Source organism: Pristis pectinata, chromosome 21 (assembly GCF_009764475.1).
Source record: "Pristis pectinata isolate sPriPec2 chromosome 21, sPriPec2.1.pri, whole genome shotgun sequence".
NCBI classification, from domain to species: domain Eukaryota; kingdom Metazoa; phylum Chordata; class Chondrichthyes; order Rhinopristiformes; family Pristidae; genus Pristis; species Pristis pectinata.
Window position 1 is genome coordinate 36,080,145 of NC_067425.1, and position 17,097 is coordinate 36,097,241.

The following is a 17,097-nucleotide window of genomic DNA, read 5'->3' on the forward strand; positions in this document are numbered from 1 at the left end:
TCAACTGTTCAAAAAAAGCTCGATCAGATCTGAGAGGCATGATTTCCCACATACAAAGCCATTCTGACTATCCCTAATTAGTCCTTGCTTTCCCAAATGCAACTAAATCCTGTTGCTCAGAATCCCTTCCAATAGCTGGATGGCTACATTGGACTGGGATATTATAGCCATTGCAGAAACACGGCTAAGGGAGGGACAGGACTGGCAGCTTAATGTTCCAGGGTACAGGTGTTATAGGTGGGATAGAGGTGGAGGAGAAAGGAGGGGGAGTTGCAAGGGGAATGTCACAGCAGCAGTCCGAGATGACATGACTGAGGGATCGTCCAGTGAGGCTTTATGGATGGAGAGATGAGATAAGGGGATGATCACCTTGGGATTGTATTAGAGGCCCCCTAATAGTCAACAGGAATTAGAGGAACAAATATACAGGGAGATTGCAGAAAGTATCAAGAATTGTATAGATGTCCTAGTAGGGGATTTTAATATTCCTAATATAGACTGGGACTGCAATAGTACTAAGGGCTTAGATGAGGTGGAATTTATTAAGTGTATTCAGGAAAGTTTCCTCGGACAGTAGAAGGCCCTACTAGGGAGAGGGCAAAGCTTAACCTACTCTTGGGAAATGGGGCAGGACAAGTGACTGAGGTGTCAGTGGGGAAGTACTTTGGGACCAGTCTGGCAAGTTGGAGGCTTTTAAAAGTGATATAACAAGAGTTTAAGGTTAGCATGTTCCTGTTAGAATGAAGGGCATAGCTGGCGGCAGGGGTAGGGAACGCTGGATGATGAGGGATATTGGGGCTCTGGTCAGGAAATAGGAGGACGCATGGGTCAGGTACAGGCAACTAGGATCAAGTGAATCCCTGGAGGAGTATAGGGGATGCAGGAGTGTACTTAAAGAAATCAGAAGGGCAAAAGGGGGAGCATGAGAGAGCTTCTGCAGAGAAGATTAAGAAGAATCCAAAGAGATATGGTGTATACTAAGGGAAAAGGAGTAACTAGGGAGAGAATAGGGCCCCTCAAAGATCAAAGTGGACATTTTTGTGTGGAGCCGCAGGAGGTGGGTGAGGTCCTCAATGAATATTTCTCCCCGGTTGTTACCGTGAAGAAAGACGTGAAGACTTTGGAACTTGAGATAGTTGATGAGGACGTCTTGGGAATAGTCCACATTGCAGCAGAGGAGATGCTGGATGTCTTAAAACTTAAGAAAGTAGATAAATCGGGTATATCCAAGAACACTGGGAAGCTAGAGAAGAAATTGCAGGATGATGGTGGAAGGTTGTTTTTCAGACTGGAGGCCCGTGACTAGTGGTGCTCCCCAGAGGTCCGTGCAAGGCCCATTGCTATTTGTCATCTATATCAATAATTTGGATGAGAATGTACAAGGCGTGGTACATTCTCATACAGTAGTGAATTTGCAAATGGCACTAAAATAAGCAATGTCATAGACAGTGAAAATGGTTATCAGGATTTACAGAGATTGTGATCAGCTGGGTAAGTGGGCTGAGGAATGGCAAATGGAGTTTAATTCTGATGTTAGGTATTGCATTTTGGAAAGTCAAATCAAGGTAGGTCTTTCAGTGAATGGTAGGGCCCTGGGGAGTGCTGTAGAACACAGGGACCTAGGCATACAGGTACATGGTTCACTGAAAGTGGTGTCACAGGTAGATAGGGTGGTGAAGGCGGCTTTTGGCATGCTGGCCTTCAGTCAGGGCATTGAGTATAGAAGTTGGAATGTTATGTTGTAGTTGTACAAGACGTTGGTGAGGCCACATTTGGAATATTGTGTTCAGTTTTGGTCACGCTACTATAGGAAGTATGCCATTAAGCTGGAAAGAGTGCAGAGGAGATTTACGAGGATGTTGCTGGGACTCAAGAGATTGAGTTATGGAGAGAGGTTGAGCGGGTTGGGACTCTGTTCATTGGAGCGTAGGAGAATGAGTGGTGATCTTGAGCTCTCTATAAAATCAAGAGGGCATAGATAGGGTGAATGCACAGTCTTCTTCCCAGGGTTGGGGAATCAAGAGGATATAGGTTTACGATGAGAGGGGAGAGATTTAATAGGAACCTGAGGGGCAGTTTTCTCACCCAGAGGGTGGTCAGTATATGGAATGAGCTGCCAAAGGAAATGGTTGAGGCAGGTACATCAACAACATTTTAAAAAGCACTTGGACAGGTGCATGGGTAGGAAAGGTTTAGAGGGATATGGGCAAACACCAACAAATGGAACGAGCTTAGATCATAATCTTGGTCGGCATGGAGCAGTTGGGTCGAAGAGCCTGTTTCTGTGCTGTATGACTACAGCAGTCCCACCGCAGATGTATAGCTCACCATAGAACCATAGAAAACTACAGCTCAGACTGTAACTACTATCCTCCAATCTTCTGGTACCTTGTCTGTGGTGACAATACAAAAAAACTCTGGCAGAGTCCCAGCAATTTCCTCCCTTGCTTCCCACAACATCTTAGGATACAGCTGGCCAGGCCCATGGAATTTGTCCATCTTTATGCATTTCAAGACCGCCATCCTCTGTAACATTGATATGTTTCAGGTTGACACTGTTCCCTCCCCTGAACTTGCTAGCTTCCTTTATCTCCACTGTAAAGAAGGACAGGAAGTATTCACTTAAGACACTGCCCATTTCCTGTGTCTCCACACAGATTACCACACTAATCCTTTAAGGGGATCTACACTCTCCCTAGCTATTCTTTTATACTTATAAAATCTTGCAAGATTCTCCTTTACCTTATCTGCCAGATGTGTGTACGTGACTGCATGGGTTTCCTCCGGGTGCTCCGGTTTCCTCCCACATTCCAAAGACATACAGGTTAGGAAGTTGTGGGCATGCTATGTTGGTGCCAGAGGCGTGGCGACACTTGCGGGCTGCCCCCCAGAACACTCTATGCAAAAGATGCTTTTCACTGTGTCTTTCGATGTACATGTGACTAATAAAGAAATCTTATCTGTTATACTCAAGGGATTTGCTTGATCCCAACTGCCTGCACCTGGCATATGCTGCCTCCATTTTCCTGACCAGAAGCTTCAATATCCCTCGTCAATCCAGATTCCCTAATCCTGCCAGTCTTGCCTTCACTCTTAACAGAAACATGCTGGCCCTGAACTCTCCCTATCTCACTTTTAAAAGCCTCCCACTTGTCAGACACCCGTTTACCTGCAAACAGCCTCTCCCAATCAAGAGTTCCTGTCTGATGCCATTGAAATTAGCCTCCCCCAGTTTGGGAATTGAGGACCTGTGTTTCTCCGTGACTGTCTTGAAGCTAGTAGAATTATGGTCTCTCATCCCAATGTGCTCCCCCACTGAACCACTTGCCCAGCCTCGTTTCCTAAGTGGTTGTAGTGAAGGTGAAAGAGAAAACCTAAGAATACTTGCAGTTGCTGACTATGTCCTGACTCAGTTATGTAATGGAGCTTCCAATTGCTTACAGGGCCACCACGCGGCCAGTGTCACCGCCACTACTGTGTTCCAACCCAGAGTCCAGCTCCATTGTATCTCCGCTGCGAAACTTCTCCAGCAACTCCTTTGAACAACACATCGCCAACATTTTGCGTCGCAATACAACAAATCCGCTGCTTCTGAGGTGCCATTTCAACCTATATCCATGTGTTCATTGCCTGCAGTTATGTTCCTTATAAATGAAAATGCAACTGAGGAAAAAATGGCTTTTAATGTTTTTATTCCACTTCCCTGATGTGTAGAGTACAATGAGGCACTGAGGGTTTCAAAAAGAGAACCTTTGCAAGTTTAGTTGGTTAACGTGAATTGGCCGAACTCTATTTGTACGTTAACCATCTTCCAGTCTCCCATCCGGTAACTCCCAGCAAGTGTAAATGACATGATTGGTCACGCTGCTGTTGGCTTGCTTGAATTTTTTTCTGTGCCTCAAGTCGTCAGTGACAGCAGATGAGTGAGGGGTGTTTTCAACCTGAACCGCTAAAGTGCAAGGTCCAATTATTCACTTCTCCCCTGAAATCCAAATTTCTAGTCATTTTGATGAAGGTTACACTGAGTGTAATCGCTTGGACTCAACACTTTAGTGCTTGAGTGGTACTGGGCAGCTTTATAATTCTAGATTTGTTTTAAACCAAATTCAAATTTGTAATTCATGAATTATTAGTTCTGGATTAGTATCACGTTGCCCTATTGTGGTAGTTATGTTATTAAATTATTAGTTCAGCAACATAACCACTACATTAGAGTGAGGTGATACTACCCATTAGCAAAGTCTCCTCCTCACCTCCTGATGTTGCTGTCCTGAATGTGATTTGCAAACATCATGGAGAACCTTTGATCACTTATGGAGGGCAAAGTCCTGTTGATCATTGTCAGAAGCTTGTGATGTGCTGCTTATTAATTTCTGCCTGCGTTAGTTAGTAATCCCATTGTGGTACATTTGGTACACTGTTCTTGCCTGAATTGTGCATGATTTTTCTATTCTATTGCATCCTGTTATGATGTAATTGAATTTGCATAGAATGACCTGGTGAGAGATTTTAATTCTTGGAATTGAATGACTTCGTTAATTCAGAGCTTCAGATGCAGAGGGAGCTCCGCCGCCACAGGAGTGCTTGCAGCTTTTGAGTCGAGCCACCCAGGTTTTCAGAGAAGAGTACATCCTCAAACAGGCTCTTGCAAGAGAAGAGATAACACGGAGGTAATCCTCTAGATCACTTATAACCAGTTGAGAAATCAATGTTGTGCAATGTTTTTGAAGAGCAACCCAGACTGGCTTTCTTAATTCCAAAGCTGAGTTGCATGAAACTATAACAGAACAGTAATTTTCTTCCAAGCCTCTTGAATTTTTCAATGTCTGGTATCCATTTTTCACTGCTTTATCTCCAAGTTAATTCTCCTCATAGCTTTTTGTTTTTTGGATCTTTCCATCTCCCATGCTAATTCTCTCTCTTTACACTGTCTCCACTATTTCTTCTACTGGCCCTGATGTTCTTTCACCCACATCTTCAGATTTTTTTTAAAGCACTTGACGGTCCCTCTAAGTACCCTTATTGTGAACTGCTGAAGGCAGTGCTGGGGCAAAAGTCTGGCAGGCGGAAGGCCACTGATGTGCAGAGAATTCTGACTCAAATACTTTCTCTGCTCTGTCTAACAATCCATTGTTGTCGATACAGTCATTGTTAGTGAGGCTTCTTCACACAATTTTTGTATTCCAGGGTGAAGCTTCTAAGTAATCAGAAGAATAAGCAGCAGCACGATCTTGCACAGTGCCTCAAGGAAAAGTAAGTATGTGGCACAGACCTGGAAGCATTCACAATCACAGAAGGCTACCCTGGTGGTTCATTTATTTAAGCCACAGACAAATTGTTAGGCTTTCAAAGCATCTTCAACTTGCAAGAAGGCAAAAGACAGCGTAAGAAAATGAGAGGGAGCAAGTAGAATATGCACATAAGTATTATATATAAAGCCAAATTGCTGATCTTCTAAGAGCACACAGGGAAAGAATAGTAATTAAACATTAATTCCTTTTGGAACTGAGACAGGCTTTAGTTATGGGGAGTAAGGAAATGGCAGGAGATGATTTTGATTCTGTTTTCACAAGGTGCTAGCAGGATTCTAAAAAGGGGTATTCAAGAGTAAGGAGCTGCAAACAATTAATATCTCTAGAGAATAAATAGGCAAACCAATGGGACCAAAGGCTGATAAATCTCCAGAAGCTAATGGTTTGCTGCTCCCTTGGATTCTTTCAAAACAAATCATAGCAACGGAGGTAGTGGGTGCATTGGTTGTTATCTTCCAAAGTTCCCTGGATTCTGGGAAAATCCTGGTTAATATTGGGGGTTGGGTTGCATGTTACTTTGGACAGAAAACAAAAGGCAGTAGGACATTCCTTGGGTTGGCAAGTTCCAACCAGATAATGCCACAGGGTTCAGTGCTGGGCTTGTAGTATTTACCATCTATATAAATGAGAGATGAAGGGGCTGGGTGTTATGTGGCCAAACTATTCTTGATATAAAGATGGGGAAGTAAGTTGTGAGGGGAACAAAAAGTCTCAACAAAGGAATGTTGACAGGTTAAATGAGTGCTATATGAGTGTTGCACTCGTTGGAAAGAATAGAATCAGTGGGCCTAGTCTCAGGATGTCTATCACTTAACACTGAGATGAGGAAATTCTAATTTTAAAAGGGTTGTGTATCTTTTGAATTCACTACTACAAAAGCTGTTGATGCTTAGCCATTGTGGTATATTTGAGAGAGATTTTTGGACAACGGGATAATCAAATTTTACGGGGGCCAGGCAGAAATGGTTTAAGCCAAAGGTCAGATCAGCCATGATCTTAGTGAAAGGCAACTTGGGTTTGAAGCGGCTGCCTACTCATGTTCATAGTGAGCTATAAATCCTGGGAGATTTGGGAAATTCCCATGGTTTTGAAATGGATAACTCTTCAAATCCGGTTCCTTTGTCATTGGTTAAAATTCACGCTTATGTTGTCGTTTTTCAGTTCCCAGATCCCACTAGGTCAGAAGTGGCAAGCTGGTCTGCATGTGATGTATGAGTTAGTTTTGATGTTTGTCCAGCCTTATTGTGTAGGAAACTGACAGGAGCCAACGGGCATTAACGTATCATCAAACTGCTTCATGAGAGGATGGGCTGCTGAGCAGAGTACAAAAGATGACAGTACACATTAAGAAGGTGCATTTTTCTGAGACTTTCAACTGCATGCAGGGAAGAGGTTTTGAGAGAAGAATCCAATGAAACTAGGGCAGGGTTTGCACACTGGACAAGTCAGTCATGCTCGGTTGCAGTACTCAGACTGCAGAAATACAGCAGAATAGGGCTTTGAAAGGGTTTGAAATTGGAGGCTCTGTAGAGCAGGTGGAAGGTTTGGAGCATGTGGTTCCTTGTGGATTCGGATGCTGCCCTTCAGTTTTGGGCAAGTTGCTGCTTGTGTTAGTGTGGGCAGGTGCGGGGGTTTTGTTATCTAAATTATTTGGACCTTCCGACTTTTAGAACCAGTAAGTCCTACCTGTTTTTAGCTTGTTCTCAGTGACTTTGAAGCCTTAAGTGAACTTTTGGTACAGTGCTTTGCATTCATTTTTAACTGTTGTAATTTTCCTATACTGGATATCCATTCTCTGAGAAGCAATAGAGCATCACAACTGCAGACATCTGTTTCATGAGTTTGCTGAACTAACATTCTCGAAAGGTGAATAACTAACAAAGAAATCCTTACTTGTCATAAGTAAGGTTGTAATCTAATCCCAGCTTTTTAGAATTTTGCAAACCCTTAATCTTTACTAACTTGGAATTAGCTAATTAATGTTTAAAAATTTCAAATTGCTTGAATTGGCAGTACTGTCTGCGAACTCACTCCACTGGACTAACCTTAATGCTTTCTTAATTATGCACCACTAAAAGGTCTGATCACAGCTGAATTGTCTCATCTTATTGGAAAATGTCTAGTTCTCCTTTAATTTCTTTTTCCATAGAAGATGCAACAAGGTTTGCAAAATCTCTACTGATTAAGGCTATGAAATAGTGTTGCAATAATGGGACGGCTCTGTAATCATTTTGTCAAGAGGCAAATTGACTTGCAAAAATTAGGATTTCCAGTGACAGGCGTGATTGAGGGTTTTAATGAGCAGTAAGGCTTGGGTGGAAGTAATGATATAGGAGGTGAAGCTTAGACTTGTGACTGGATACAGATCACTATATCTGCCTGCGTGAACAGCCAGTGAGGGGAACATAGAGCACTAATTGAAAGATATGTGCAGGATATCCTGATGATCTTGACATTATATCATAACATCCAATAAGACAGTTTGGTAATATAGCTGTGTCAAAGTGATGGGAGATATTTGAGATATTTTGCTGCTTATTGTTTAATATATTGATTAAATTAAAAATAATGGTTAATTGGACTGAGATCATCATCACTTTTTGGTAAACAACTTTTTGAAAATCATTGTTGAACTTTAGAAGTGCTGACTAATATTAACTTTTTTCAACAGAAAACTTCTGCAGGAAATGGCAGAGATGCTTGCTAGCAAATACGAGGAGGTAAAATTCAACCAAGAAGCAGTGATGAAAAGGTACACTTCAAGGGTAGAATCTCATTTAAAGAGCACGTTTTTTATCTTGATTTACAAGAATTGAGTAGACATGTTTAGTATTTGTGGAAAAAGTTTACTTTTGTTATTTCCCACTTTACAGGGTGAAGAAAGTTCTGCACAATTTTAACTCGCACCTTCCTGTGCTGTCTGACAGTGAGAGAGATATGAAGAAAGAACTTGTTATTATCAATGACCAGCTCAATGACCTGGAAAGCAGCATTACGCAGGCATAAGTCATTTCCCACCTGTCATTTAATGTTAATTTATGAATCTTTTTATTTCTGAGAAGTTGTTTCCACCAACTGATGTGATGTGAGATCTTTAATAATGTGCACATTCCAAAGTGAGCTTGATTCATGTCAGTGGTTCCAAAACAACATCACTGAGCTCTGACATTGGTCTGAAAAGCAGTCTGTGTTTCTGCTTCAGGAGTTTCTGCAGAAGTAGTCAGCTTGATTCAATGGTGGCACTTTTGCTTCGGATTCAGAAGACTTTGGTTCAGTGACAGTGTATGTGCCAGACACCAGAGACTGCAGATGCTGGGATCTGGAGCAAAAACCAAGCTGCTGGAGGAACTCGGTGGGTCGAGCAGCTTCTGTGGAAGCAAAGGAACAGCTGACATTTTTGGGTCAAGACCCTGCATCAGGACCCGAAACATCGACTATCCATTTATTTGATTGTTATGTGCTGCTTGGGACAGCACAGTGGCACAGCTAGTAGAGCTGCTGTCTCCCAGTGCCAGAGACCCAGGTTCAATGTTGACCTTGGGTGGAGTCTTGTGCTTTATCCCCGTGACCATGTGGGTTTCCTCCAGGTGCTCCAGTTTCCTCCTACATCCCAAAGGTGCACGGATTGGTAGGTTAATTAGCCAGTGAAAATTGTCCCTGGTGCGTAGAATGTGGGGAGATTAAAAGACGGTATTAATGTAGGGTTTAGTGTAAAATGGGAGATTGATTGGTGTGGAATCCGTGGGCCGAAGGGCCTGTTTCTGTGTTGCACCTCTCAGATTCTTGCTCCACAGTTGAACGTTTCCTCAACTTTGCTTATTTTCGCACCTCTCATCTTCACTTGGTCTGCATTGACCCTTCCTGTTCATTCCTTGACTTCTCTGTGATCTGAGGCAACCAGTGCACGTTTATCACACCTACATTAATCCCTTGGCTACATTGACTAATTTCTCTCTCACCCCCCCCCCCCCCCCCCCCCCCCCAACTCCATTCCCCAGTTTTTCTCACATCTATAGTGATGTTGCCACCTTCCGTACCAGTCTGTCAACTGAAGATTTCCTTCACCATGGTTGATAAGGTCCTTGACCACTCAGTTCAATGAGAGGGCTTTCTCTTCTTCCTCATCCTCCCAGTACCACAGTAGGATTTATCTTGTCCACTGCCTCCAGCCCAAGTAGACTGCACATTCAATGGATAATCCTCTGCCAATTCCAACATTGCCAACAGGTGCCATCAGTAAAAATATATTCCCCTTCCCTGTTTTGAAGGGTCTGTTTTCCACCAGCATTCCCCCCCCCCCCCCCCCCCCCCCCCCCCCCCCCCCCCCCCCCCCCACAAGGACATTGGTCTGGTTCACTCTTTCATCACCAATAGTCCCCCCTCCCTTTCTGATGACACCCTCCTGTGGTGGTCTCCCCTACACTGGGGAGACCAAGCTCAGCTTGGCTGACTGCTTCTTGTGACCTGTCATTTTAATTGTCTGTTTTGCTCCAATTCTGATTTCTGTCGTCTTTCTCCTTCAATGTTTCAGTGAAGCTTAGTTACTAAGCGTGGACCTCACCTTCCATCTCGGCACATCGCACCCTTTTGGACTCAGCACTGAGCGCCAATGATTTCAGTTATCAAGCTACCAGCATTTTCCACCTTTCAGATTTCCAGCAAGTTCAGATAATTCTGCTTCTCCCATTAATACCACCTCTGTGCCAATGTTCTGTTTATTTGTCCCTTTACCACCACTTCCATTATCATCCCTCTTCACTAGCTCCGGTGCAAAGTCATTGACCTGAAATGTGAATTCTTTCTCTCTCCACATATATTCTACAAATCTACTGAGCATTTTCCACATTCTCTATTCTTAATTCTGGTCTCTGGTACTCATGGTACTTTCCCCTTGTATGGTGGAGCAAGCAGTACTCTTAGAATGGCTGTAGACCCTGCATTCTTTGCTGTCCTGGATTTGTGCCACGTTGATGGAGGTGCCATAGTTTGGAAGAAATATTAAACCATGTGGATGCAAGTTTTGCTAGTCTTTCTCTTGCATAATTTGGTTTTTAACAGTATGTTGGAGATTTCAGCTGATTTAATCAAACCTTAACATTTGTCACCTCAGGTGCAAATGAAGACTGAGTACCAGCAGAAGGAAATACAGCCGGAAGAGAATGCACGGAAAAAGAGCATCACTCTCAGTGCTTCTCAGAAGAAATGCATCCATTCCGTGCTAAAGGAGCAGTGAGTACCACTGGGGCTTTGTGATCTATCAGTTTAATTATAGATTTGGGCAGTTAGACTAAACTGGTCAGCTAGCCAATTTCACTATAGATCAGGAGTGCTCAAGCATTTGAATGGAGGACGGTTCTCAAGCTGGAGCAAGTGACCACAGGCCAAAATTATTGCCACTGTTTCTGTGAGCAAGGAGTGCAGGGGGGTTGCTAGGTACGTATAATTATGTCGAGCAGCATGGAGTGTTTATTTGACCTTTGCAAAATTCTACTGCACAGAGGAAGCTGCTGGGAATGCTCATGTAGATCTTAACCAAAGTGTTGAGGTTTGATGTGGTTTTCGAAGGACTCATCTGTTGGATGATCTAAGATGCCCATCTCTTCCCAGGAAAGTGGTGCCTTTAACTTTGAAGTGCTCTCCACCCCTCCCCCACCTCCTCCAAATGTATGGAGCTCTTTCCACCAACAATCATCTGTCTGACTCCAGTCTTCGCAATCTTCCCCACAGTGCTCTCTCCTGATTCACTTTCTCTTTAATCACAACTCTGCATTTGCAGTAGGTAGTAGGAAGGACTCATTCTCTGTACATGACATCACAGGGCTTTCACGTGGCAGAATGTTCTTTTCTTGAGCCAAGTATTACCTTGAGGCCTAGTCTGGCTGTCCCTGCTCTCGGTTGTAGCATTTAGCTGCGCAAGTTGATAGGGTGGTTAAGAAGACATATGGTGTGCTGGCCTTCATTAGACGGGGGACTGAGTTCAAGAGCTGAGAAGTAATGTTGCAGCTCTGTGAGACTCTGGTTAGACCACACTTGGAATATTGTGTTCAGTTCTGGTTGCCTCATTATAGGAAGGATGTGGAAGCTTTGGAGAGGGTGCAGAGGAGATTTACCAGGATGCTACTTGGATTGGAGAGCATGTCTTATGAAGATACGTTGAGCGAGTTGGGGCTTTTCTCTTTGGAGTGACGGAGGATGAGAGGTGACTTGATAGAGGTGTACAAGATGATAAGAGGCACAGATCGAGTGGACAGTCAGACTTTTTCCCAGGGTGAAAATGGCTCACACGAGAGGTGACTGGAGGAAGGTATAAGGGGGATGTCAGAGGCAAGTTTTTTTTTATGTATAGGGTGTTGGGTGCATGGAATGCACTGCTGGCAGAGGTGGTGGAGGCAGATACATTAGGGGCATTTAAGAGACTCTTAACCACATGGAGGGCTATGTAGAAGGGAAGCGTTAGATAGATCTCAGAGCACGATAAAATATTGGCACAACATTGTGGGCAGAAGGGCCTGCACTGTGCTGTAATCCTAGAATCATAGAACAGTACAGCACAATACAGGCCCTTCGGCCCACAATGTTGTGCTGACCTTTAATGTTCTACGTTCTATGAGAAGCAAAGTGCAAGACTTCATCTCTCCCCTGTAGGGAGCTAACGGTGAACATTTTGAGGGAAGTAAAAGGGATAAGCAAGAGAATTCGCTTTAAACCCAGAAAAGTCAGGACTTGCTGTCACAAAAATCATGAATATATGGATGATTGCAGAGAGAACATTTGACCCATCACCTTTGAAGATCGATATTTATTTTGTATGTAATTAGTTACCTGGTCGAAGATAATCTATGGTTATCTTGAATCGATCTGTCCAAGAGAATTCCATATTCTAAACACCCTCTATGGAAGTAGTTTTTTTGCAACTTTATGCTCTGAGTCCGACATGAGAGCTACTGTTGGGACAAAGCTGATTAAGAGTAGTCAGCAAGTCCAGGAATACCCAGGTTCACGTACGTCTGTGTAGGAATCCAGAACTTGGCATTTAGCAGGGAAGTCCAGACTCTCGGGTCTGTGTTCTTGACCAGTGGAAACTACTTTGACTCCTTACCTTATCATTGAACATTCCTAACTGTGAAGGGCTTGATTATGGTGGCTATTTACTACTTTGGGTTGTATGAAGGGGAAAAAGTACCCAAGATATTCAGATCTTTTTTCTTAACTCTATTTTGCCTGTGTATAGCTTTTGTATCATTCCTGCGGTGGATGACTAGAACAACCCAAGTTCCATTTGTTATGATGCACATGCAAAAACAATATTGAGTTTCTGCTCAGTTCAGAGTTTCTAGTATTACACTACACAGGTGGATATTGGGCACATGGGAAATGAGTTCACAACTTAAGACAATCCTGCTCCACCCAGGTACACCACCTCTGGGTCCATATTTTATATCTATATTTGTCCCATTTCCTCCTCCTCTTGCCTTGTGTTCTCAACCCTTTTCTCATTTAGTCTCTCCTGCCTGCCTTCCTATCGCAGACCTTCCCTTTTGCCTCTGCCTCCTCTTCTCTCCTTTCTCTCCATTTCAAAATCTTTAATTTTTTTTTACCAGTTCTGGTGAAAGCTCATTGATCGGAACTGCTTAATGTTCCTTTCTCCTTGGGTACTGCCTTCCTTGCTGAGCGATTCCTTGCGTTCCGATTTTTCAGATTGCCAGCATCTGTAGTACTTTGTCTATATGAAAGGTGTGTAGTAAAGAACAAGGTAACAGCAGGACATTCACCACTCAAGGCTATTTGAGGGAATTCAGTGGAATCGTAATTAATCTGTCATCCTTTCATTCTGCTTTGTTTCTGTAACTGTTTATCCACTTCCGAACAAAATCTACCAAGCTCAGTTTTAAATTAACCTAGCCTCAATAACTTAGGAAAGATGCCTAGATCTTAATTCCCTCTTGTGCAACAGTCCTTCCTGCCTCTTCTCTGCCGCAGGGAATAAGTCTTCCCGTGCAGGGTCTCGACCTGAAACGTCAGCCCCTGCTTGCGTGGATGCTACCTGACCTGTTGAGTTCCTCCAGCAATTTGTTTTCTCGGTCCTGAATAGAAGCCTCGACTATTTTTCTCATATTTTAGGATTCTGGTGAACCTGTGTGATTCCTGATCCAGGGACATTTCTCTGAAGGGGAAGTAAAGGAATTGTGTAATAACATAACATCCACCCTTATGGATTCCAGCTCCCTGAAATAAAGGATAGCATTCCATTAGGATTTTTAAGTTTGTTTTACCCCTCTATTAGTTTTTTATACTTGCATCCCCAAATCTCTGGTCTTTGATTACTAGCTACTTGTCATTTTTTTTAAAACTGTTCAAAGTGAGTAACAGTGCATTTTCGTAATCATTCATTTACCTTATCCTGTTGCACTTTCATGTCCATACCTGCATTATTTACTGAGCAGCCCAGTTGGATGTTGTCAGCAAATCTGGATGTTTGCAACTCCATGTAAGTTTGGTGAAACATTAATGTACAGATCTCCAGTGGCACCACCTGTTCAAGTTCTGTTAACTTGTATATTTGGCTGCAAGCATAGGTCACAGTGACTGGGCACTTTTGTGTGGAGTGACCCACTTCCTGACAGCCCAAAGCCTTTACACTGTCCAAACAGTGCACATCAGGATTTTTAGAACTAAAACTCTCCAGGCATTTGTGCTTTCTGGTGCTCGGCCCCGTTTAAAGTGAAGTAGCCCACTTGATTGCACCCTGTCAGCATCTTAAGCATACACTTCTACACTGGAACTACAATTTGCACCATCTACAACTTGCATTCCAGAAACTCGTCAAGGTTTCTTTGATAGCACCTTCCAAATCTGCAAACCCTACCACATAGGGTGTGCACTAAGGTCTCTTCCAAATGACACAGTGTCTTGACCTAGAAATGTGTGTCTTGTCGCTAGGACAGAAGGTTAAACTTCTCCCTGACGTGACAAAGGACAGTACAACGGGGTGCAGCTATTAGAGCTGCTGCCTTGTGGCCTCAGTGAACAAGGTTCAGTCTAGATCTCCAGTGCTGTCTGTGTGGGGTTTGCACAATCTCCCTTTGTCCACATGGGTTTCCCCTGGGTGCTCCAGTTTCCTCCCATATCCCAAAGACGTGTGGGTCAGTAGGTTAACTAGCTGCTGCAAATTGATCCTATTGTGTAGGTGGGTGGTAGAATCGGGGAAGTGATCAGAATGAGGGGAGAATAAAAGGTAGGATTAGTGTAAATGGGTGTTTGTCAGTGCCCCCACACCCAGCAACTGGCCTGCTTATACAAATTGTTCTCTTTGACAATATCCAGTGATGATATCTGTTATAGTTAAACAGAAATCGAGATTGGTGGGATACTGACCACAGCACGAGATTGAGGAAATTATGTTCTGCATCTTATTCCCAAGGAATTATCTCCTTTTACATAAAATTTGAATAAATATTATGCAGCTGTTTTCAGCAATTAAGTATCTTACTACTTTATTGTGGGTGGTCTGGTCGTCTCTAACACCATATTTGATATGAAATATAACTGCATGTTTTTTGTGAGGGGGGGGTTGGGGGTTGAAGGGTTTTAAAGAAGCTGGAATCTAGGCTGCCATTAAGATGCTCATCGGCCATGGTCAAGCTGAAAGGTGGAACGGTGGCAATCTGAATGGGCTGCTTGTAATAGAAACCAGGCTCCCTTAAATTATTTTAATATTGTTTTCTATTTCAGGGGTGAACATATTGCTGAAATGGTGAAGAAAATTAATGACATACGAACTCATGTAAACTTTTAAGTGCTATTTTGTTCTCAAATGGCAGTGTATTCTTCAAGACGAAATGCTTGTAGAGGTGTGTAGGATGAGGAACAGTGAGAATTCCCGAAACAAACCGAAGTAATATGGTGGCAATTCAGACTCTGCTAACCTCCAGCGCTAAGTTTTGATGGCATTTTGTACAAGATGGAATGGATTTCACTAGGTTTTTGTTTGCCGTATACATAGTATTCAGATTATCTCCCTTCACTAAAGATTATTGAACTAGTACATTGTTTTCTATATTTCTTTAATTCCATGTTATTAATGATCTCCTTTCAAGAGAATACTTTCTTCTCTCAAGTCCCTGATTCATGCTGTGGACAGGTGCACCCCTTCTCTAAATGCCAGTCCTTGTGTAAGGCCAGGAAATGGGTGAAAACAGGCCGTTCTCACACCTGCTTGATCCAGGGATTGTCTGTTTTAAATGACTGAATATCAACTGGATCCACTATTTGGGTATCAGCTTTTATGAAGGGCTAAAACCAAAGCTCTCTTGGATACGTTGTGGTTTGGATTTGATTACTTGCTTTTCTCATTTTCTCATAGCTTAGGGGGTCATTCAACCCCTCACATCTATGCTGACTCTCAGAGCAATCCCACTCCCCTACTTATTTTCCTCTAACCTATTTTCTCTCGTTCTCACGTACCCATTAACTCCAACCTGACTCTCCTACCACAAACCATGCACAATTTACAGTAACCAGTTAATCTATCAACCTTTGTGATGTGGGGAGGAAACCACAATCACAGGGAGAACGTGCAAACTCCACCAGAGGTAGCGTTGAACCTGGGTCGTTGGAGCTGTGAGTCGGCAGTGAGCTGTGTTTATGTTGTTTAGTCTGCAATGATGAGTAAACGTACTCTACCACTGCCAGCAATGCTCAGAAACAGCCGTCTGCTCTTATTATTACTATTTCAGTCTGCCTCAGCACAGTGTGTCAGTTGTAAATCCTGGTCTTGTAACCCAGTGTTGTACATTAGCAAAGGAGGACACTACTTGGCCAGATTAGTCATCCTGTCTCAGTTTGTTTCTATGATTATCTAAAATCTTTTAATGTTTGAAATATTTCAGAAGCTCTTGCAAATAAGTCTGTCAACTTGTGTACTCTCCTATTTATTTTGTACCTCACAGCTTTTATGGTGATTTATGCAAAGTGAATCCAGGTTTTGCATGGACAATATCTGCTGTAAATATTCAGTCACACTCAACAACAAAATGCTGTGCAAAAAAAGTAGCAATATCTGTAACATGTGGATCATGTCAAACATGTTTTACATTTTGATCAGTTTTAGTCTCCATTGAAGCTAAAATTAGCCATTTTTAAAAAAAAATTAAGCTTACAACCCAAAGTACACAAGCTAATTACTGTTTTTTTCAAAAGAAGGTAAATTGAGATGCAATTTTTGTACACTGCACAAACTTTTGTGTCTGAATAAATATTTTTATGTGGTACATCAGGTAATCTTGTTCATGAATTTAGACAAACTAGGTTTGGTGCCTAGTTGGTAGGAGTTTGTACATTTGAGTTAGAGGAAGGAAGATGATTCATCTCATCAATTTCTCCAAACAGTAGTAATGGGGAATGATAATGTTTCTGATTTTGGGTTTCCAGCATCTGCAGCAGTTTGTTTTGGAAGCACGGGGAAGTGTCTTCAGTTGTGATAGAATGTGTGTAGAGAAGTTTTGCCAGATTGATCCTGGTAATTGGTTTATCATTGTTGCGTGTACTGAGATGCAGTGAAAAGATGGAAAGAATTCCTGGGATTGGTGACATTTCCCTAAGAGGGAAGCAGACTATTCTCTATTAAACGGATGAAGCCTGCACTCACTCGATGAGAAGAATGAGGTGATCTGATTGAAATGCACAAACATTTTACAACAGGGCTGCTGTTTGTCCTGTTTGATGTGCCTAGAATCACAGATCACAGCTCAGGACTAAGATGAGAAGTTAGTTCAAGAAGGCTCTG

At 42.7% G+C, this 17,097-nt stretch overlaps 1 protein-coding gene across 1 annotated transcript in view; it reads left to right on the plus strand.

Annotated features, from left to right (window-relative positions):
• The window catches only part of nup88 (nucleoporin 88), a 38,342-nt gene extending 21,760 nt beyond the window's left edge, over positions 1-16,582 (plus strand). The window contains 7 exon segments of the mRNA XM_052035155.1: positions 3,444-3,596; positions 4,545-4,670; positions 5,188-5,253; positions 7,984-8,064; positions 8,186-8,312; positions 10,423-10,541; positions 15,045-16,582. Of these exon segments, the coding sequence (XP_051891115.1) occupies positions 3,444-3,596; positions 4,545-4,670; positions 5,188-5,253; positions 7,984-8,064; positions 8,186-8,312; positions 10,423-10,541; positions 15,045-15,108 (736 nt within the window). The 3' untranslated portion in view covers positions 15,109-16,582.
• The last annotated feature ends 515 nt before the right edge of the window (positions 16,583-17,097 follow it).